General features: G+C 45.9%; 11 protein-coding genes across 11 annotated transcripts; 7 read left to right on the forward strand and 4 right to left on the reverse strand.

The window, feature by feature from the left end:
• Positions 1–153: 153 nt before the first annotated feature.
• On the forward strand, positions 154–1,574 carry VTP01DRAFT_4308 (uncharacterized protein; the record flags this gene model as incomplete). Its single annotated transcript, XM_069382976.1, has 8 exons — positions 154–261; positions 327–353; positions 412–477; positions 535–687; positions 739–942; positions 1,007–1,147; positions 1,219–1,358; positions 1,418–1,574. The coding sequence occupies 8 exons, from the start codon at positions 154–156 to the stop codon at positions 1,572–1,574; spliced, it is 996 nt and encodes a 331-aa protein (XP_069243723.1).
• Positions 1,575–1,891: 317 nt separating this feature from the next.
• On the forward strand, positions 1,892–2,812 carry VTP01DRAFT_4309 (uncharacterized protein; the record flags this gene model as incomplete). The annotated part of the gene is made up of 2 exons (XM_069382977.1): positions 1,892–2,016; positions 2,110–2,812. 2 exons carry the CDS (start codon positions 1,892–1,894, stop codon positions 2,810–2,812), a joined length of 828 nt encoding a protein of 275 aa, XP_069243724.1.
• A 610-nt stretch (positions 2,813–3,422) lies between these two features.
• VTP01DRAFT_4310 (uncharacterized protein) lies at positions 3,423–4,799 on the forward strand (the record flags this gene model as incomplete). Its single annotated transcript, XM_069382979.1, has 3 exons — positions 3,423–3,624; positions 3,685–4,432; positions 4,490–4,799. The coding sequence occupies 3 exons, from the start codon at positions 3,423–3,425 to the stop codon at positions 4,797–4,799; spliced, it is 1,260 nt and encodes a 419-aa protein (XP_069243725.1).
• Positions 4,800–4,929: 130 nt separating this feature from the next.
• VTP01DRAFT_4311 (uncharacterized protein) lies at positions 4,930–6,257 on the reverse strand (the record flags this gene model as incomplete). Its single annotated transcript, XM_069382980.1, has 6 exons — positions 4,930–5,288; positions 5,358–5,599; positions 5,686–5,756; positions 5,835–5,859; positions 5,955–6,017; positions 6,085–6,257. 6 exons carry the CDS (start codon positions 6,255–6,257, stop codon positions 4,930–4,932), a joined length of 933 nt encoding a protein of 310 aa, XP_069243726.1.
• An 802-nt stretch (positions 6,258–7,059) lies between these two features.
• Positions 7,060–8,701, forward strand: VTP01DRAFT_4312 (uncharacterized protein; the record flags this gene model as incomplete). Its single annotated transcript, XM_069382981.1, has 6 exons — positions 7,060–7,068; positions 7,133–7,747; positions 7,818–7,910; positions 7,982–8,269; positions 8,329–8,512; positions 8,574–8,701. The coding sequence occupies 6 exons, from the start codon at positions 7,060–7,062 to the stop codon at positions 8,699–8,701; spliced, it is 1,317 nt and encodes a 438-aa protein (XP_069243727.1).
• Positions 8,702–8,826: 125 nt separating this feature from the next.
• Positions 8,827–9,613, forward strand: VTP01DRAFT_4313 (uncharacterized protein; the record flags this gene model as incomplete). Its single annotated transcript, XM_069382982.1, has 3 exons — positions 8,827–8,953; positions 9,014–9,098; positions 9,166–9,613. 3 exons carry the CDS (start codon positions 8,827–8,829, stop codon positions 9,611–9,613), a joined length of 660 nt encoding a protein of 219 aa, XP_069243728.1.
• Positions 9,614–9,784: 171 nt separating this feature from the next.
• Positions 9,785–10,099, forward strand: VTP01DRAFT_4314 (uncharacterized protein; the record flags this gene model as incomplete). Its single annotated transcript, XM_069382983.1, has 1 exon — positions 9,785–10,099. One exon carries the CDS (start codon positions 9,785–9,787, stop codon positions 10,097–10,099), a length of 315 nt encoding a protein of 104 aa, XP_069243729.1.
• A 40-nt stretch (positions 10,100–10,139) lies between these two features.
• Positions 10,140–13,000, reverse strand: VTP01DRAFT_4315 (uncharacterized protein; the record flags this gene model as incomplete). The annotated part of the gene is made up of 15 exons (XM_069382984.1): positions 10,140–10,295; positions 10,361–10,389; positions 10,446–10,973; positions 11,034–11,218; positions 11,273–11,346; positions 11,429–11,577; positions 11,655–11,751; positions 11,816–11,858; positions 11,919–12,054; positions 12,120–12,144; positions 12,212–12,292; positions 12,356–12,418; positions 12,487–12,712; positions 12,769–12,860; positions 12,917–13,000. The coding sequence occupies 15 exons, from the start codon at positions 12,998–13,000 to the stop codon at positions 10,140–10,142; spliced, it is 1,968 nt and encodes a 655-aa protein (XP_069243730.1).
• A 1,944-nt stretch (positions 13,001–14,944) lies between these two features.
• VTP01DRAFT_4316 (uncharacterized protein) lies at positions 14,945–16,273 on the forward strand (the record flags this gene model as incomplete). The annotated part of the gene is made up of 4 exons (XM_069382985.1): positions 14,945–15,032; positions 15,093–15,311; positions 15,371–16,189; positions 16,242–16,273. 4 exons carry the CDS (start codon positions 14,945–14,947, stop codon positions 16,271–16,273), a joined length of 1,158 nt encoding a protein of 385 aa, XP_069243731.1.
• Positions 16,274–16,827: 554 nt separating this feature from the next.
• On the reverse strand, positions 16,828–17,340 carry VTP01DRAFT_4317 (uncharacterized protein; the record flags this gene model as incomplete). Its single annotated transcript, XM_069382986.1, has 4 exons — positions 16,828–16,871; positions 16,924–17,009; positions 17,066–17,131; positions 17,189–17,340. The coding sequence occupies 4 exons, from the start codon at positions 17,338–17,340 to the stop codon at positions 16,828–16,830; spliced, it is 348 nt and encodes a 115-aa protein (XP_069243732.1).
• Positions 17,341–18,089: 749 nt separating this feature from the next.
• On the reverse strand, positions 18,090–19,853 carry VTP01DRAFT_4318 (uncharacterized protein; the record flags this gene model as incomplete). The annotated part of the gene is made up of 7 exons (XM_069382987.1): positions 18,090–18,286; positions 18,343–18,628; positions 18,689–18,946; positions 19,007–19,590; positions 19,649–19,694; positions 19,759–19,784; positions 19,844–19,853. 7 exons carry the CDS (start codon positions 19,851–19,853, stop codon positions 18,090–18,092), a joined length of 1,407 nt encoding a protein of 468 aa, XP_069243733.1.
• Between the last annotated feature and the right edge of the window lie 395 nt (positions 19,854–20,248).

The following is a 20,248-nucleotide window of genomic DNA, read 5'->3' on the forward strand; positions in this document are numbered from 1 at the left end:
GCCGGCAGGTCCACAAAAACGTCGGGATTGGGATTTGAAGCTTCTCTTCTTTTTGCAGCACATACACGCACAAACCAGCAATCATGGACTTCTTACAAAACGCAATCAATGCCGAGATATCAAAAAAGCGCAAAACTATTGAATCGCTGACAAATGGATCAGAAAAGAAAAAAAAATAACGTCAATCGAGCTGAGCTTGAGCGCATTCGAGAAGAAGAATACCGAAAACAGGAGGAAGAACGAATCCGTAAAGAGGAGGAGGTATGAGATCTTTTCACAGCGTTAACTCGAGGTTACAATTCTCACAGACTTTTGTGAATTAACAGAGACGACGCAAACGTCAGCAAGAAGAGGTAACGATATACACCGAGTAAACGATTGTTGAAAGCACTCACACACCAAATTTTACAGGAGGAACGACAAACAAAGGAGAAAGCACAGACAAAGGAAGAAAAGGAAGATACAGAAGCGGATCAAGTACGTAAGAATCATATTTAAGTTGTAGATTACAGCGTTAACTCTCGATATATGTAGGAAGAACAGATGGAAGCATTCAGTATACCACGAGAAGAAGTTGTTCGACGTTTGCGTGCGAAAGGCCAACCGATCCGCTTATTCGCTGAAACCGATAAACAGTGCAGAATCCGTTTGCGTGCATTGGAACTGATGGAGGAGCAGTCAGATGAGGTAAGCTGGACTCACTGGGAAAACTCAAGGTAGATGCTAACTAAAATGCAGGGTCAACGAAACGACTTTATGCGCAAACTGGAAGAAATGGAGGAAGGCATGCGGTTGGAAGTGCTAAAGCAGAAGGGAGGCGTAGTGGACGAAAAGAAATCGCAAAAGAAACGCAAGACAGATCTTGTGGTAGAAGATATCGATCTGAAACTCCTGCAGCTCGACATAGACAGGCTGTATATGCAGATCTACACATACATTGTTGTACGTATCAAAGAGTTTCGTGCTAGATGTACATTGCAGCATTTTACTAAATTTAGTGCTACAGCACACGATGGATGAGTGGGAAGAAGCAATGGATGCTCGACCGGCAGAAGAGAAGCAGAGTGGTCAAGGCAAGCGCGCGGCAGTCGTGCAGAAACAAGCCGCGGAACATATAAAGCCATTGTTGCGTCAGCTGAAGAAACGAGTAAGTGCTCAGAGTGTAGTGTATAGTCAAATGAAATTAGAATTGCTTAGTCTGGGCATTGTTACATTTAGACACTGGAGCCAGATATTCTTGCTCGTGTAGCCGAAATTACCCACCATATGCAGAATAGGCGTTACCGGGATGCCCAGGATTCGTACCTCCAGCTGTCGATCGGAAATGCTCCTTGGCCTATTGGTGTGACCATGGTTGGGTAAGTGTTGTCTGGATGGACGTTCCTGCTGGACTAGGATTGCTCATTTTTCTGTGCAGCATTCACGAACGTTCTGCGCGAGAAAAGATTTTTTCCTCACAAGTGGCACACGTTTTGAACGATGAGACGTCTCGAAAGTGGATTCAGGCTGTGAAGCGTCTGATGACCTTTGCGCAAAGCAAATATCCACCTTACCATCTCAACCAGATGGCGTAAGAGAGCACAGATATTGTTATTGTTTGTTTTCTTAAAATAACAATAGTTTCCCAGCAGTAAAAGATGGAAAGGAAAACAAAGCGAAGAGGAGCAAATTAGATCGCCTCGGCGTTTTTTCCTGACGTTCTGTGCCTTCCTTTCAATTCCGTCTTTGGACCCCGCGAATTTTCTGTCCTTTCTTCGCCCTGACCGCTTGCTAAGATGGTCAGTCGGTAGCATCTTTTGATTCCATTTCCATTATCCTCGTATAAAAAGGAGTCCTCTCTTTATCTGCTTTTCAAGCCTTTTTGTTCTCCTTGCTTTTTACATGGCATGCTATGACTCGATTCGCTTTTTGTAACATTCGCTGCGCCGTTGCTGCTGCTGTCCTCCTGCTAGCCACCATTTTCAGCAGCGTAGAAGCTAAACGTTGTAATCAGCCCCCCACAATAGCTCCCCCACAGTAAGCATCATCCTTCTATCCATTACACAAAAAATAGCAGTCCGTATGATCCGAACTAGAAAGGAGTAACAACGCCGTATTGAATAATAACAGAAATCTCATACAGTTCAACAATCCTTCTTCTCCTTCTCATCATCTTCAGCAGTCCTACTTTCTCGGACAACCGTGTCACCTATCATCAACGCTTGACGAGCACGACAGCACGTGTGGACCCAATTTATACTGCTCAGCTTATACCTTGATTTGTCTACCACAGCGGGACATCGGTTCGCCGTGCCGTTCATCTATTCAGTGCCTATCTGGATCATGTGAACACTCGATGTGCGTCGCCAGCTCACGGCAGAAACTGGTTCTAAGTAAACGGGACCACGGACAAAATTTCAGTACCGTCCACGATCACAGCACAGCATTCAACGTCATCCACTTAATAATCGTCATAGTTGGCATTGCTGTAGCATCGATTGTCGGTATCCTTGCCTTTGTGCTGTTTCGAAAACGACGAAAGGCTAGCAACGAGCACGAAAAAGCTGCAACGCTATCTACTCTGCGCTTCGCTGCTTTCCAACAAGCATTTTTCAATTCTTCTTGCGCTGACGATATAAGGCCGGCCGAAGAAGTCAGGCTACGTACATCAGACCAAACGCCGCTTATGCAACAGCAACAGTTACAATGGCAATTACTGGAGCAGCAACGACGAAAAGCACCACCACCTTCACCTTCATCTCTTCCTTATCAACAACAACAGCAACCCCAGCAAGACATCATTGCACCGCCACCTCCTCCGTATCAACCTTGACAACGTCATATGTTTTCAGTTTCTTTCGTTCTAATTTTCATATTTCTCCCTTACTTGCTCCTATTTGTACATATATTAACATGTTTTCTAAATACATACGAATGTATACACGAGATTGCAATGTTTACGACGCAGCATCTTGACGTTGCAACTTTGCAAGTCGGTCAGTGCAGATCAGATCTGCATGGATGTATGATCTGCAGGGCTTTTGTTGCATGCGACTACTGATAACAACCTCGCAAGAATACAGTATTTGAATGGTCACTGAGTGTACATACATAGTGCTTCGTCGTATCCGGTTTCTAAAAGCATGACCACTCTTCATGTTTGTTGCACTTTCAATGCAGTCAATGATACATACAATTTGTTTTGCCTTTCAGCCCTCTCACACATGCACCATGCGCGTTAGATTTGTAGGATATATATATTGTAACAGGCTAGTTTGAACTGTAAACATTGTCCTACAGTGTATGCTCCCATGTATAAACTGGCACCAAAAGGAATTTTCATGTGATCTGAATGTATGCCATTTTATCTCGTCGCACAAGAAACGCTCTCTTCTTATTGCCGTCTCTCTTTCTCTCTTTCATCCTCTTTTCGCACGATAGCCATGTCGCGTCTCTTTTCCGTGTGCACTCGTCTGTTGCCAACACAGCGCCGGGCGTTGTCGACCACGGCGACAGCCCGCGCAGGCATGTGTTTCCAGTTGACTGAAGAGCAAAAGTCTATCCAGGAGCTTGCTCGCAAGTTTGCCCTTGAAGAGATTATCCCCGTAGCTGCCGAACATGACAAGACGGGTGCTTACCCGAAAGGTATGTAACTGATAGCATGTGTGAAACGAGACCTCGATTTTTTAATGTATTGGCTTTTAGAGATTATACGCAAGGCGTGGGAGCTAGGACTCGTCAACACGCACATTGCGCCCGAGTATGGCGGATCTGGCCTGGGTGTTTTGGACAGTGCCATCATTTCCGAGGAGCTGGCGTACGGGTGCACTGGCATCCAGACCGCCATCGAAGCCAACAACCTCGCGGAAGCACCGCTCGTTGTGGCTGGCAACGATGCGCAAAAGAAAAAGTACCTGGGCCGCATGACCGAGGAGCCATTGATGGCCTCATACGGCGTGACAGAGCCCGGTGCTGGCTCGGACGTTGCTGGATTGCGCACGCAGGCGGTCAAAAAGGGCAACGAATGGATTTTGAACGGCCAAAAGATGTGGATCACCAATGCTGGCCACGCCAACTGGTTCTTTGTGCTGGCACGCACGGAAGCGAATGCACCCACCGGCAAGGCGTTTACTGGTTTCATTGTTGACGGAGACTCGCCAGGTATCCAGCGAGGCCGCAAAGAAATCAACATGGGACAGCGTGCCTCTGATACACGCGGTGTCACGTTTGAGGATGTCGTTGTGCCGGACGAAAATGTCCTTGGAAGCCCCGGCCAAGGTTTCAAGATCGCAATGAATGCATTTGATATCACTCGACCTTTGGTGGCTGCCGGAGCAGTTGGCTTGGCAAGACGCGCCATGGAGGAAGCAACAAAGTATTCCCTCGAACGCAAAACCATGGGCACAGAGATTTTCAACCACCAGGCAGTTGCATTCATGCTGGCTGATATGGCGTAAGTTTCAAAGTCCTGCAAGGTATAATATTTTATTTACGATAACGATAATCGTAGCATCGGTATCGAGAGCGCGCGAATGATGGTATACAGAGCAGCTTACATGCGCGACCAGGGTCAAAAGAATACTTGGCATGCCAGCATTGCTAAAGCCCTGGCAAGCGAGGTTGCAAACAAGACAGCAGCTGACGCTGTGCAAATATTTGGAGGCAATGGATTCAATACGGAATATCCTGTGGAGAAACTTATGCGCGATGCAAAGATTTTCCAGATCTATGAAGGCACTTCACAAATTCAGCGGCTCATCATCTCCCGTGGGCTGGCAGACATGGCTAAATCGGGCGCCAGTGTATTTGGAGGATTTTAGCCTTGCAGCAGTAAACTGTCATAGTCCTCCACTTTTATTATCGGTCCTCTGTACCCTATCTGAACACGGAAAAAAGCGAGCAACAAATGTCAGATAAACGTACATGTACACGTATATAAACCTCCTTTTTTCAATAGATTGCACTGCCATTATTTACCTTTTGTGCCATTACAATATACCAGGACATGTATGTTTGTCGTTGCTCAACTTCTTCTTGGAAATCTTTGATAGTCGCAGCCAGCTGCTTCTCTGTAATCAGTTTGTTTTGGACCCATTTTTGTCTCGATGATTGTATTACACGCTCCCAATGCTCAAGCAGCAAGCTTCCAACTGCACCGCCGTATCGTCCCACAGGGGTGTGTATATGTTTGATCTGCATTCCTTTAAGTTGATTCATGGTTGCAATGCGGTTGGGTAGCGGGTTCTGCATCATTGTTGCTGTGGGTGATCCGGGTTGTTGGGGTATGTTGGAGGGCGTTTGATTGATTACTGTCATAATGAAAAGGTGAGCAAGGGGTATGCAGTGAAAGAATTCCGCGTCTGCTGCTGCTCGCTTACATTGCATGATTGTGTTGGTGGCCGGACCGGCATCAAGCAGATCCGGATATGCTTCCACGCATTCAATGTATCCCCCTTTCTTCATGATCCGCGCAAGTTCGCTCAGCAGTGCATCCCAAGCCTCGTCGGGTATAATATCCACCATACATCGCATGAATATAAGGTCAAATGTGTTGTCTTCGTACGGTAGCGGCAGTTGCAGCAAGTCGACTCGTTGAAACACGACATTTCTGGCGGTGGCGCTGTTGACAATACCGTTATTTCATTTGCAGGCAGGTCATTTTCCTTTTGGAAAGTATGTCAAAAAAGAGGATCTGAGAATCCTTACTTGTTCGGGAAAATATTCTTGTCAATGTCTATGCCGGTGAAATGCGAGATTGGATACTGTGCAGCCATATCCTGGATAAAATATATATCTCTCACTGATCAATGATCTTTGATAATATTTTGCATGGATGTTCATTGTGAAATACATACGTTCGTCCAAAAACCAGCGCCACAGCTATCACGAAGGGAGGAGGAAATTTTTCTTAGTTTCCAATGGTCGTACGGCCCCTCCTCCGTGAGAGGAAGGGCAGCCCCCGTTGTTCCGCTTACCCGATATCCAAGACTTCGCTGCCTCCGCCTTTAAGCAGATCGTGAATTGGTGCCTGGTAATTACTGCAATACCCTTGCGTCAACTTCTTGTCCGTTCCTCGGCCATGCTTGCGCTCTTCCTTTCGTTTACCTATTCAATGCAAGCTTCAGGGCACTGTGCCGTACCCAATCGCGTTCAATGTCGGCTGCTGAGTTGGTCGAGGAATGCCTAGAAGTCTTGTCCTTGGCGCTCGATCGCCACTTGGACTTTATGAAATTTGCAAAGCTAGATGAGTTGTTGAGTTTTTGAGCATTGGAGACCATGACACATTGGGTATATCAGAAGAAGGGGAGGATGTTCGAGAAAAAGAAAAAAAGGAGTGAATTAAAAAAAGTAATGCGCAGTGGGTGCAATCCGACAACGAATGTTGCTGTGCTTGGACCACATGGGAACAGAGTTTGTGGGACATCGCTTGTTTGTCATTCCGAGTTTCGTTCCGTTAAGCAGACGTCCTATTTACCTTGAAAGCCTTCCATCTGATCGGGAGGAGCTATTCAATTGAGAGATATGTCAGAGGTGCCGCGTGTGAAAAAGGTATAAATCAAAAGTTGAACTAAAAGTGTTGTCAAGTTATTGCAAGCAGTTGCATACATATTCGTAGAAAGAATCGCTGCATTGAAATGAAGTAACACATTACTGTATCAACAAATCAGGTTTCGGCAGCGATGCAATTGCCACGAAAATAAGGTTGGGGCTCTACTTTAAACTAAATATCCCCCCTTGATAAGTTTTCACGATAATCAGCCGGTATTTAATGTTCGCAATATAGGGTTGCCATAGCTTCATAGTTGTATCCAAGGTTATTGACTATCATTGAATGTATTGATATATGATGATCGAACAAGCTTTTGGTCTATAGCTGCCATTCATAGTCCACGAGCTATTTAAGCTCACGAGGGCCTAATCTTTGTTCCAAGAGTCGGATCCGACAAAAATCCGATGTGTAGCCCGCGATCGGTGAAAACGCTGTGCCGAAAAGCCATTTCCAAATTGTTCGAACGGGATGCATCAACCCCGTCAATCTCTCCGTCTTTGGTCACTCTCCACTCTCTTTCACAAGATACAATGCTAATGGTAAATGAATACTGCAATGCCTTGGAAGAACAGCCCAGGGCAGCGCTCACACACTCTATTGCAGACAAGTACCATGCGATCTACCAGGGGCCGGCTCCTCTCATGTCGAGCCTTTTACTCGACAGAGCCAGTCAGTAGCAGTACTTCGCCCCAACCTACCCAAGATCAGCTGCCCCCATCCCTGCAACATCCCAAGCCCGACTCAAAACGCTCTTCTTCTGCTTACAACAACTACTTTACGCCACGCACAGACGATCGGCAGGGTCCATTGTTTACGGAAGAGACACGACGCCGTCTAGAGCGATTAAGACAGTTCCAGTTTCATCCCACAAATATACCAGATTCTCCTGACTTTGGCACAAACCAGTACATCAGTATAGACGAAGAGCTGAAACAGCAGCTGAAGAGCATAGTTTCTCGTTTCAATGCACCTATCCGGTATGCGTTTGCATACGGCAGCGGCGTTTTCCGTCAATCTGGTTACGACACCAACAAGAAACCTATGATGGACTTTATCTTCGGTGTCTCGCATCCTGGTCACTGGCATGCACTCAACATGCAACAGAATCCCCACCACTACTCTGGTCTGCGTTGGCTGGGTTCCAGCACAGTGTCAATGTTGCAGGAAAAGGTCGGCGCTGGTGTCTACTTTAATCCTTACGTCGAAATCGATGGCATGGTAAGCCTAAATTGCGGAGATACACGTGAAAAGGGAAAATGTGTTATTCACCCCACAAAATAAATAATAGATGATCAAGTACGGCGTAGTGTCGATCGATGCGCTGTGCAAGGATTTGGTGGACTGGAACAGTCTGTATCTAGCTGGTCGGATGCACAAACCTGTGAGTGTCTCGAACATGTCAAGAGAGAGAAAAAGTGGCGTCATATACTTATTCGTGTGATGTATTTACAGGTCAAGATATTGAGAGACGATGCTCGCGTCCGATTGGCGAACCAGGTCAACCTCACAGAAGCTGTTCGGGTTGCGCTCTTGACACTCCCGGAAAAGTTTAGTGCCGAGGAACTGTTTGAGCGGATTGCGGGCATTAGCTACGTTGGCGATTTTAGAATGATCGTCGGCGAGAACCCTAACAAAGTCCGCAACATTGTTTCTGCTCAAAAGAACCATTTCCATCGCTTGTATTTCGGATTGTTGGATGATTTGCCCAATGTTGCTATCCTCAACAATGACCAGTATCAAGTAAGTTTGCTGCAGCTGATATAGATTAAAGTAAGGTCGACTCTAACGAGATTTTGCAGCAAAACCAAAACCCACATTTCCGTGGATTGATGGTTCAGAAACTACCCAGCACTCTTTACAAGAAGGTAGTGAATGAGCACCATTTGCATTGTTTACGCACAAAGCAACCTTTCCCCGAAAATAAGATTGAACTGCATCAGCAAATCGCTGTTTCACCCGAGCTCAACAAGTACATTGACACATGTAAGTTGTTGGTCATTATGCATCCATGCTAGATAAAGTCACTTATGAAGGGTCACTTTAGCTCTCCGGAGTATTATCGCTGGACCTGCGCTAACGCAGAGCATCAAGGGTATTCTCACTGCTGGTCCTGTGAAGACTACTCGGTATGCATTCGAGAAACTGCTCAAATGGCAACAAGCAAAAAAGTGAGAGAGATATAAAGAACAACGAATACATCCCTTTGTACAGAATAACCAGCATACCCATCCAAACCCGACCATCCCTCTTTTTTCATTTTTCGTTCTCTCCTGTGGAATAAAAAGAGTTTGTAGTCGATGCCGACGGAAACTGTTTTTATTGAATCATTGCACGATAAAGCGCGCATAGAGACCCGTGTTACTTACAGCCCTGATGTCCAAAATCAACCAGCCATTGTCATTGCCCATCCATATGGACCTCTAGGTACAACCATATCATTAGTTGACACCCGATTACTCAAATGCTCACAATGCTACCTGCAAGGTGGAAACTTTGTGAACAACGTTGTAGTCACTTTGCACAAGTATTTCGCTGAGAAAGGATACGTCGCTGCAAGTCTCAACTTTCGGCAAGTTCTCTCTGCAAGCCATTTCCATGCGTGATGATCGCTGCTGACTCGATAATAATAATTACAGCGGCTGCGGTAATTCTGAAAAGCGTACTAGCTGGACAGGCATGCCTGAACGCGGCGATTACCAGGGTGTTATGAACTATGTCATCGATCGCTTTCAACCTTCGCGTCTTGTCATTGCAGGATACTCGTTTGGCAGCATGGTAGCATCATCGATGCCACCACCTGATCGTATCCCATACAGTTTCCTGCTTGTCAGCTACCCATTGTCGGTGCAGTGGGCTCTCGCGACGTTCAAGTCGACTTATTTCACGCAGCAATTCACCCAAGTGCTTAGTAACGGCAAAGCACTGTTTATTTACGGCGACAGGGATCAGTTTACGGGCGTGCGGTCATACAAGAAGTTGGTATTCAAAGAGCCGTCCAAATCGATCGTGATCCCCGGTGCAGACCATTTTTGGTTTGGATACGAAGATGAACTTCGGGCGGCGTTGGACGCACATTTTGAATGATGAAATTTGCGCAGAAACGATCCATGGACTCGCTGGGATTATGATTTCATCATCATCTGAAACACGATACATCTAAACCCTTCGTCACCGCGAGCATTCCTCTTCAATTTTCCTCTCTTCTTCTCCCCCTTCTTGTGTCCCTAATATCTACTTCTTGTATACATATAAACAATGGATCCTGGAGAATCATACTTGAAACGTCTCAAGGGTGTGCCCAATCTGATAGACGAAGACCCCTCCATCATCTCTCCTTCGCAGCAGAAGAATTATCTGGACATGTCGTGGCAGGAATTCAACAATCTGTTGAAGGAACGAGCCGAGAAGCTCCAAAAGCAGCAGCAGCGGGAAGGTGGCAAGGAAAGCAGCAGCAAGCGACGGCAGCCATCCTTGCCAGAAAATGCAGCCATCAGTAATCAACGGGAACCTGAAGCAAACTGGGATTCTGGAACAGGATACCAAGATGAAGACCATGTACCGCATCATTAGTTAGTTTGCATTTAATTTATAATATAATTTTCCTTTGTTTTTACAAAGACCCCATAAAGTTGCCGGGGACCAAACCTCTGGTATTTACAGCAGCATTGTTGACACTGTGGACGATCTGGGCGTCCCACCATCCGTCTCGTTTCTTCTCGATGACTGCAAGTATATCGTCTTTTGAAAAACTGATCTCCGAGTCGATCTGCATAAGTAGCAGGGAATTTCAGTTTGTCGCTATCGAAAAAAGAATGCTAAAGAGATCGTTACCTTGGCGCCATAGCTCCACTGCGCTTGGACTACAGAGCAATAAATTTAGCACCGTCAAGGAAATAGCGCACAGAGTCTAACTTACCGTATTCAATGACAGGAGTTCCATCTTCCAGTGCCAATGCCGAAGTATGTCTCAAAGAAGAGCCCTTTTTATAGTGGTTGCTGTAAGAAGAAGTGAAAGAAGGGGCTGGAGGGGTATATGGAGTAACAGGCGAGGGCGATGTGGCAAGTGAATGGTACGAGTCCTTCGTAGGTGAAGGCTCTTCCTTTTTGTGGTGACTAAAAATGGCGAGGGAAAACCGGTTTCGATCCTTGGTAGGCGATGACTTTTTCAGAAACGGAAACATTGCTGTGTGCTTAGATTTCTTTTTGTTACGCGTTGAACCTTTGTTGTTATTGCCGGCGGTATCTTCAGATGTTGATTTTTGTACATCCACGTCAACTTTCAACTGTGGTCGCTCTCGCTGCTGCTGCTGCTGTTCTGGAATATATACTTGGGAGGATCGGCGATGGTTTCTGTCCACATTGTATTTTGGTTCCTGTGGATACATTAGATTTAGAGGTTCAGTGGTATTTGTTTTGGCATATGCATTAGTGTCTACTAGAGTTTCTACAACAGTCATCCTTGTTGTTAGCATCTTTCCATGATTCCTCCGAGACTGGTACTAACCCAATGCTGGAGGACGATCGCGTATGGATGGTAAGCGACGCATTTTGGGCTGATACCCAACCGGTGTCGTTCTTTGCCCAGTATCGTGCTCTTGTGTTATTACTACTGGACCCTCAGGCTGAGCATTCCGTGGTAACGATGGTAACGCTTTGTAGAATGGAGACGGCGTTGCTTCCCGTTCGATTCTAATCTCTCTTGAGTTTCTTGGTACTTGGTGCTGAACGCGCTTGTACACTTACGTTCTAGACTGCTGGTCATATTTTCTGTCGAGCTGCGCTGGTGTAACACTGCGATCTTGCTTTACCATTTCCGGCTATTTTAGAGGTACTCAAGTTGAGTATCACAGACAGCATTGACACAGCTCGTAGAACAATAGATTCACGCAAAAATCTAACCTTTGCATTCGGGCGCGCGTTGGGTAGCAGTTTTAGCTGTTCGTTAACGGAACGAAGTTCTTCATCGACGACGGGTATATTAATCTCTCGCACAACCCTGGGAGCAGAATCTGGATCAGGGTCGAAGAATGGGTTGTATGTTGGTATTTCTGGAATAACATTTGGTCAGGGACAGCTCTCTCCACACACAAACATGCACTGAGTAATTAGGCAGATGTTTCCATACCGGGGATTACACATCCTGTACTTTTTGTTCGGATGAAATTGTCCATATCTGCGATGACGTTCATATTTTCAAGCGAGACGCGTATACGTTCACAGGACTTTGGAATCACACGTGGATTACTAACTGCAATAAACACCGAACAACCTAGTTGTGGCACTTACGTGGTCGCCGATTGTATATACGTTGGACACCATATTTGTGTACCTGCTTTCGATGTTAATGGCCGAGGAAGTGCAGGAAAATGGCGATCAGTTTGCTACTTACGCTAACAATGTTGCGCTCGTGTAATTAAGCCTCTTCTCTTCTAATGACTGAAACGTGTCACACGCCTTTTTCCAATCTTCTATCCAGTTCTTTGACACCGATTCCAGAATTCCAATCGCTAATTTGTATTCTTGATCTGCAAGAAAACAGTGTGACCCAGATCAGTCGTGAAACCACGCTTCCTTTTCGCTCCAAACTTGCCTACTGCGGCCTTTTTCTGTTCCGCCTAAGAATAGCAACCGCAATCCATGTTTAGTGTTTATTCACTAGCGTTGGCAAAGCATCCATTTTACCTCGGCTAATTCCTCGTCGCTGTATTCCCGCCTTCGTAATCGCTCGTAATTTTCGCACTCGCTGATGTATGCTTGTTGTGCCTGTATACATTTGTTCGCATGAGTGTGTACTTAAGGGCAACTGTACGGATGTAATATACGTACCCTCTTGACATTTTCAAGACGCATATATCGCAGATTTTGGACTTGATCGATGGATTCCATTGTCTGATTCATACTTTACATTTAGAAAAAAGTGTGCGCTGATCCAACCCGTTCACGTCGAAGTTATGTACCTTTTTCCGCAGCGTTTTCTGCTCTTTAATAAAATTCGCCAACGGTGTTTCCAACAAATGGTGCATTTGCTGCGCGAGATCGATGTGCGCTCGCGCCGCCGCTTCCATAGCGACGGGCAAACTGCCGAGGGTTTCAAAGATGGTACTCTGCGAATCCTCGGCTTCGTTCAGATGAATTTGTGATAGTTTTAACAATCGCTCTCCGTATTCTTGCTCGATTTGTGCTCTAACGAGACGGGAGGTTGGTTTTTCGACTACTACGCTGCGTCACCGACGACGCACCTTTTCTCGAACATTTTTAATATCGTCTCGCACGTCCGTTTCGATCGTTGCATTCGGTCCTGAATCGTACTCAGGGCACTGTTATCCTCGGCCTGCATAGTCTCCCGATCAGTCGAAAATAAGGTCACTGTTGCGATGTCGAGCATACCCAGAAATAGTCGGCCATGCGGAGCGGCGGCGGCGTCGTCGTCCCGCTGGTGTCTTCTTGCCAACCAGGGTCTGTGTGGACCATTGCTGTGGGGTGGTAGAGGAGAAGAAAGGGGGGGAGGGAGAAAAGACTTTCTACTAATTTGGCAGCCTAGTGAAGGAAAAAAGTGATGAGGGACACACTCGGAAAGCTTGTGCGACCCGTGCTTGGCCGCTTAACCTTTGGAACTTTTCCTAAAATGACATAATGCTTATCGAATAGCAGGACTAGCAGGAAAAGAAATGAAGAGAGGTAACTATGCTACGTAGCCGAGGTGGAATCGATAATATGGATCGGTAACAAATAGCACGCTTTAATGTGTACCTGTTTCCATGATATCACTGCACAGCTGGTCAAGCTACTGTAAAGTATTTGCCAAGACCTTGAGCACAAATGTTTTCCTGCGGCAAATTAAGTGACTCCGAGGAATGTAGATCGAAAGAACATTTTAAACTTTCAAATTATAAGGTCTGCTCACATCCACCATATTCGAGATATTGCAACTACTGTATAGCTTCAATAAATACTATCTTAACAAGCTCTATTGCTTGCCAACCTCATTTCTGTAATCGATAAAGACCGAGATCTTGTAAAATTTGTTGGCTTTACGCATCCGAGATTACATGTACCTTTTGAGCGCGGACTATGCAGTACATAGAAGATGTCGTGAATCAAGCGAGACACGCTAGCCTTGATATGAAGCTGATGAAAATCTGGAAATTTTCAACGAGGAACATAAGAAATTCATTTTTGGGATACAATGATGAGCCATTCGTAGTTTCCACCAGAGGCCACCGCAAATATCTCTTTAGACTCCAATGCCCAACAGCGATGGACTCTTCTTTCTTGTTTCAAGACGTGGTGGAGATTTGGATGGCCAGGGCGTCGATAGAATAGCGTTCGAGAAGAAATAAGTATAGAGCAATGGACAATAGCAAAAAACGGAAAGTCTCGACAGGAACGGTCGTGGAAGATGCTTTGTACCAATTCAATATTACCTGCGCCAATGAACACCTCGCCCAGACATTTCTCGTCGATCTTGCAGACAAAATGTATATCGGTGCTTCTGTCTTTATGATAGGTTCGAAGAATTGAAGGAAGATAGCTGGCAAAGAGCCCAAGCCAGACCCTGTAATCTCAACTGAGTTCGGGGATTACATAAATATGTATAACAAGAACAGCTACAAAAACCTCAGGCAAATCATTGATCAAAAGCAGCCTTGGCAAGTAAGTTACCAGTCAGAAATCCACGGCGTTTTTGACTGGATGCGGAATAGCGTGCACAATCTTGTACGGGAATGTGAAACCAAAATTCTGAAGCGCAAACATCTAGAGACATGGTATCTCATGCATGTATGACACTGCATCTATTCTGTTTTTGATAACCTTGATGATGTCGATGCCATCAAGTAAGCAGCTCAAATACACCATAGGTCCCCAGCTATCTGATTTCTGCGTTTAGAGGAGAGGCATCTAGTTTGCCCTGCGCGGACCGCAATGACAAGGTGAGAATAGTCTATAATTATGCAGCAAGGTGGACGCAAGAAAATTGGCTGGAAAGGTGACATCATAATTCGCAGCACTGAAGTATCCCACTCGATGATAAAGAAGTATGAAGCTGGAAAAGTCGGTGTACTTATAGACATCCATAGCAATAAGACCGTCCTGAGGGAAAGCAGTCTAAAGCTATCAAGTGTCCTGCTAGACATGGTCAGCGAAGTTATTCTCATTTGGCATATTTTGTAGCGCTAACCTTCCTTCCTCCCATTTTCCCTTCTCCATACAATGTTTCTTAGCTCCCGCTTCTCCCATATCTCTTCTATTAGAGAACTGACTAGAGCTATATGTTTAATATGTGCCGTGCCGTGCTCAACATCAAAATGAAACCAAGCATGTATTGAAAAGTTGAAAGACCGGCTGCCTCATTATGGTTGAAGACAGCTCCGCTGAGCCCGAGGTGAAGCTCTCTAATCTTCTTTCATCGAAAAGATGGACAAGGGATTGCTCGCAGACATTCAAAAGGGCAAGAAGCTCAAAAAGGCTGTTACAAATGACAGGTCAGCACCGATGATAGGAAGTAAGTGTACCATACTCTCTTCGAATGGGACAATGTTATGAACTGGGTGAACGCTGTTAGATGTCAAATCGACCGCGCCAAGCGGCTCGATCGCCCGACCGCCTGTTCCCGTTGCAAGTCCAGCAACAGCACCTTCATCCTCTGGAGGAGCAATGGGGAATGCAAGTGCACCTAGTTTAGGAGGTGGTCCACAACTTGGAGGCCTCTTTGCCAACGGTATGCCAACACTTCGAAAAACACGAGGAGCAGCCGTAGATACAGGACGAGGACAATCGATCGGTAAGCGTTTTATATCTCTAAGGTGTGCTTATGCCATGATAGCTTAACACTTTATGCAGACACTCCTTCCAATGCAGCTAGCGCTGTTCCTCGGCCTCCACCCGCAAGCAGTACTCTGCCAAGATCTTTCAAAGCGCCGCCGCCAATACCCGGACGTAGTCCTGCAGCAGCAGCATCGAATACAGCAGCACCTCCTCCACCTCCTCCACCTCCTCCACCAGCTCCCGCTCCCCAGTCATCTGGAGCTCCAGCAGCAGGCTCACCTACACCGAATAGACCGTTCTTAGCACCGCCAGTACCAGGAAGAACCCGATCAAACAGCTCACCGCAAAAACCCATTCCTCCGACTCCGCCTAGATCTTTACCTGCTACGCTGCCAAGCCTTGCCAGAGCACCACCCACCCCTCCACCTGCACCCGGACGAGCTAACCCTGGTCGGGCTGTTCCGCCCATTCGTGGTGCTGCTAAACCTCCAAGCTTAGCGGTACCACCGCCTTTACCGCCTGGGAGGAACAGATCTGCCTCAGCTTCGTCCGCTACTGCTCCACCGCCACCACCACCACCTCCTCCTCCAGCACCTGCAGCACCCAGTGCAAGTCCACCACCTACTACCGTCAAGCCAAGCACGGTAGCTTCAGCGAGAGCGTCTTTCATTCAGCCTGCAGCACCTCCACCACCACCGCCTCCTGCTGGCGGCGCACGTTCCCCTGTATCGTCGTGGAAATTGTCACATTCCAATAGAAACTCGCATTCAGAACCACCTTTAACGGAAGGAGGTGGCCGCTTTACATTTAGGCGGATGTCCGAATTGCCCAAACCTCGCGCTTTTAGGCAGCACGTCCGACGTGTATATCCCAGTGGGGAGACCCGTGGCAATGGTAAGCAGAAGGATATCTACGACCGATGCAATATGCTAATGTTTCCTTTCAGCATATCCACTCGACCTATCAAGTCTGGCGTGAAAATAACTGCAGAAATAAACACAATTTTGTCAGACAAGTTTATTGTTTTCCCGCTTTAAGCAGGTTCCACGCATCGTGTCGGGGCAGGGCAGACGCGGGCAAGAGGGAAAGTACAATGTATGATAAATACATTTTGAAAGGGGGCGGCGCACCAGCAGGCACCACCCGGGACGGAGGGATACTTCTACATACAGAGAGGAGACTTGCTTGGATAGAATGATATGCACTTGCAAGCAAAAAATACTTGTCACGCCGCACGCACGCCATAGAATTTGAGTTAAGATTTTGGCAGACAACTTGGAAAATCCGGAGGGCAACCATGTCTTTCGGTGACTTGTATAGAGCATGCAAGAGATCACAGAGCCCAGGGGAAGACTCCAGAGAGCAGAGAAGCTGCAAGCATAATTCGGCGTCAAGAGGTATATCAACGGTCAATTGTTTGCAATCTTAAAAGATTTGATGTTCTGGCTTACCATATCATTTCTCTTCATTATTTCTGTAAAAGATGAAGATAGAAATAAAATGTACGGGGGATTGCTCATTTTGTAGGCATCTCAACTGTTATCAGAGACAATGCTTACATCCTGGACTTTGAATGCTGTTTCACAGTACAATATCTTTTGTGAACGTGACATGTAAGGTCTACAAACCTTCTGTGTCGTACCGTATGTACAGCGCTATTTGGAGCTTTCGATCTTCCTCCACGAGCTTCCACGGAACGTGCTTACATTTAAGCCTATTTCGTAAGTGTTCAAAAGTATACTTTGGATAGTGCATCGTGTCGAAACAGACTCGCGTGCCTCTCCCAACGCTGGATTTGCCATCGAGGTTCCAGATTCCATCGAAATTCCAGGTTTACTGTTAACAGCAGGGGATAATATCTTTAGGATAATATCTTTAGGTCATTGGATACACCTTATTGGTTGCTTGCGGTTTTGAAGATACGTCGATATTGGGGATAGGGAAGCATGCATGCAACAGAGTCTGTGGTGTGTGAATTGTCGCTGTATCATGCAGCTTCGCCATCTTTGTCTGGGTTCTAGAGCCGTAGTCTTAAGATTAGGCATTGTAGGCGAGAACGATCCGGATGTAAGAATAGGACTATCAAAATGAGCCTATGCTCAAGAAATTCGACGTTTGTGGAATAATTTCAGTGAATTCGAGGAGTTGCGCTACTCGCTTGGCCTTCATAAACCTCCATTCTCCGGCGGTTTTGCATCCGCTTCGCTACTGCAAGCATAGCGCCGTCGAATTCCGGTTTATTCAGACCGGCGCTCGCATGAATCGATGTTTGAAATGATACTACACCTAAAATCTAGCATCTTGCTGCTTCGAAACAAATCCGCAAACCGTCTTCTTATACTTGGCAGTAGATTCCTAGTAAGACTTCTCCCGTCAACTTTCGAGTCTCACTATTTTCAAGCATCTGTTAGTAGAAGGCTGTCCTGACCTTCGCCGCCTCCAACATCAACCGTCTCCCTCCTCTCCTTCGTCTTTTCTTGAGCTTCTCGCGATGCATGCTTTTTTTATTTCTATAGCAAACCGACCCCGCGGGTAAAAAGTATGTCTACTGGGTTACTTTGCTGCGGTGCACACAAGTTGATACAGAAACACTAGGTGCGCGGTCTGGTCCCTCGAGCAATTCGAGGATTACCCTTCGAGGTGTAAGTATCAATTATGATTATGCAGCAGTAGTGCAAGGTGTTAACGTAATGCCCTTATGAAATTCCCTTGTTCCCGATCAACTACATTTGCTACTCGCTCTTGACTTCTTCATATCCATTCCTGTATTTCCTTGTTTGTGATTTAACTTTGATCATTTCTCTTTAATATAAAGATTAGCACTTGCTACTGTAGAGGTTTTAGGGTATAGAGTAGGACTTAGAGGAAGGATAGGGCGAGAAACATCCGCAATTTCCCCGCTGGCACCGGCTTTGCCTGAGCTTTCGGTTTCTTTGAGTCTTTGAACACGAGGAACCTTGGGTCGATAAGTATCGACAGCATCCACATCCACTGTGGACATACAAAAGATTAGACCATTGTTGTAAACGGGAATAAACAGTACTTGCCTTTGTACAATGTTTCCACGCATTGATACGCAAGAGGTCTCAACTCAATAACCGTGTGAAGAGGTATACGAGCATATGGCAGCTCCTCATGGTCGAGATCCATAAAGTATGCATACATGCAACGAATAGTAGCTTGGTGTGCAACTATTAGAATGTTTTCATGGCGTTCTAATTCCATAATGACAGGCTCCAAACGCAACACGAGATCTCGATAACTCTCTCCTCCACGATATCGATAGTTGAACTTGTCTTCGTCGCGACTTGCAAAGTCTTCTGGGTACTTTTCCTAAAATCGTAGTGATGTCAATATGTTGCTGGAGTAAAGAATAATTTGACTGGTACTTGCCGCAATTTCCTCATAAGTCATTCCATCACAAACACCAGTGTCTAGTTCGTCTAATGCTTTCCACTGCTTTTTCGGATATGGAAGGTGTCTTGCTGTTTGAATAGTACGTTTCATGGAGGATGTCCAGACAGTAAGCGGTCGGTCGCCCAGATGTTTGGCAATAAGGCCTGGTAGTCTGCTTGCATATTTTTCTCCACGCGGCGATAATTCTGCATCTCCACCAATCTTCCCTTCGACGTTAAATTGAGATTCTCCGTGCTGGTTGCAAACTCCCATTAGCGCATATATCCAGACAATTGTCATGATCCAGTTACTTACTCTGCTAAACCAAATTCTCCTTGGTCGGATATGCAAGTTCATAAGGTACGAAATAATTTTGCTTTCGAGATAGCCTCGAACCTTGTTGATTATGTATTGCTTGCCGACGTTGATTAATTTGATGTACGTGTACTCATCTTCGGTTATGGACTCGTAAGCTTCCTCGTAATGCCTGATGCGCTGCATGAAATCTTCAGCTGCCAGCTCCGGTGGTTGACCTTCATAATCAGGTGATGATAGTTTGACATCACGTATATTTTTGAGTATGATCTCTTGATCCTCGCAAATTGATTCGATGAATAACACATCGATACCACGCGATGAAAGTGTATCGTGCAGCCATTTTCGTCTCTCATGCGTGCCGTTCGTAGCATCGTATATAGCAACCGTCCCTCCTTCGTCGTCAAACCACTGCAGCATATCGCGCATAGCAGCCTCTGATGCTTCGCGTCGACGCTTCATGCCTTCCTCGTTGCGGGGATCGAAGAAGGAGTGCGGCTGATTCGATCCTGCCAGCTGTCGTCTGTAGTTTCCTACACTGAATACCTCCGTCTTTATGCCGAGCCATCTCAAATATCGGCGTACTACATCACACTTGTTATTCTAAAGCATATGATTTACGATTTTTCTCCTGTTCCTTGCCTTTCTGTGCAATGTATGTCTTGCCTCGAGCAGGCAGACCCACCATCTTTGTACGGAGTCAGCTTAAATTCTAATTGAGATCTGGAATTGCACGGTGCTTTCTAACTTACAACGCACACTATACGAATATCTAAACCTAGCAGTAGGGGTAAGGCCTTGTTTAACGCAAGCAAAACTTAGCCGTCACCATCGTACCTTTGGACATTCCTGCGCACGGTTAACCTGTCGCTGTGCAACTTCAACCCCTGACCGGAGGGAAAGTTCTCTTTTTAGGCTTGCCGTTTTTCAAATATGGAAACGATCAATGATTCACCGGGCAGAATCGGTTGATGGTATTCTTGAGCTCACGTATGATACTTATTTTGCCGGAATTCAAAATGCACATGATACATATATTATTCTCCTATCTGCTGCTTACGGAAGCTTGCAGCGACTTGGGCAATCACTTGTCATTTTACGACTATTGATCCAGCTGCCTTTTTCTTTCTATGTTTCTCGACCATACTTTAATCTATAGCTGCAAAATCCCAAAGAGCAAGGGTTCAAGAATGATGATCAACCTTACACTGTGAGTGGCAAAAGATATCGAATAAAGACAAT

Source organism: Rhizomucor pusillus (genome assembly GCF_041956525.1).
Source record: "Rhizomucor pusillus strain CBS 183.67 unplaced genomic scaffold VTP01scaffold_2, whole genome shotgun sequence".
Taxonomy (NCBI): Eukaryota; Fungi; Mucoromycota; class Mucoromycetes; order Mucorales; family Lichtheimiaceae; genus Rhizomucor; species Rhizomucor pusillus.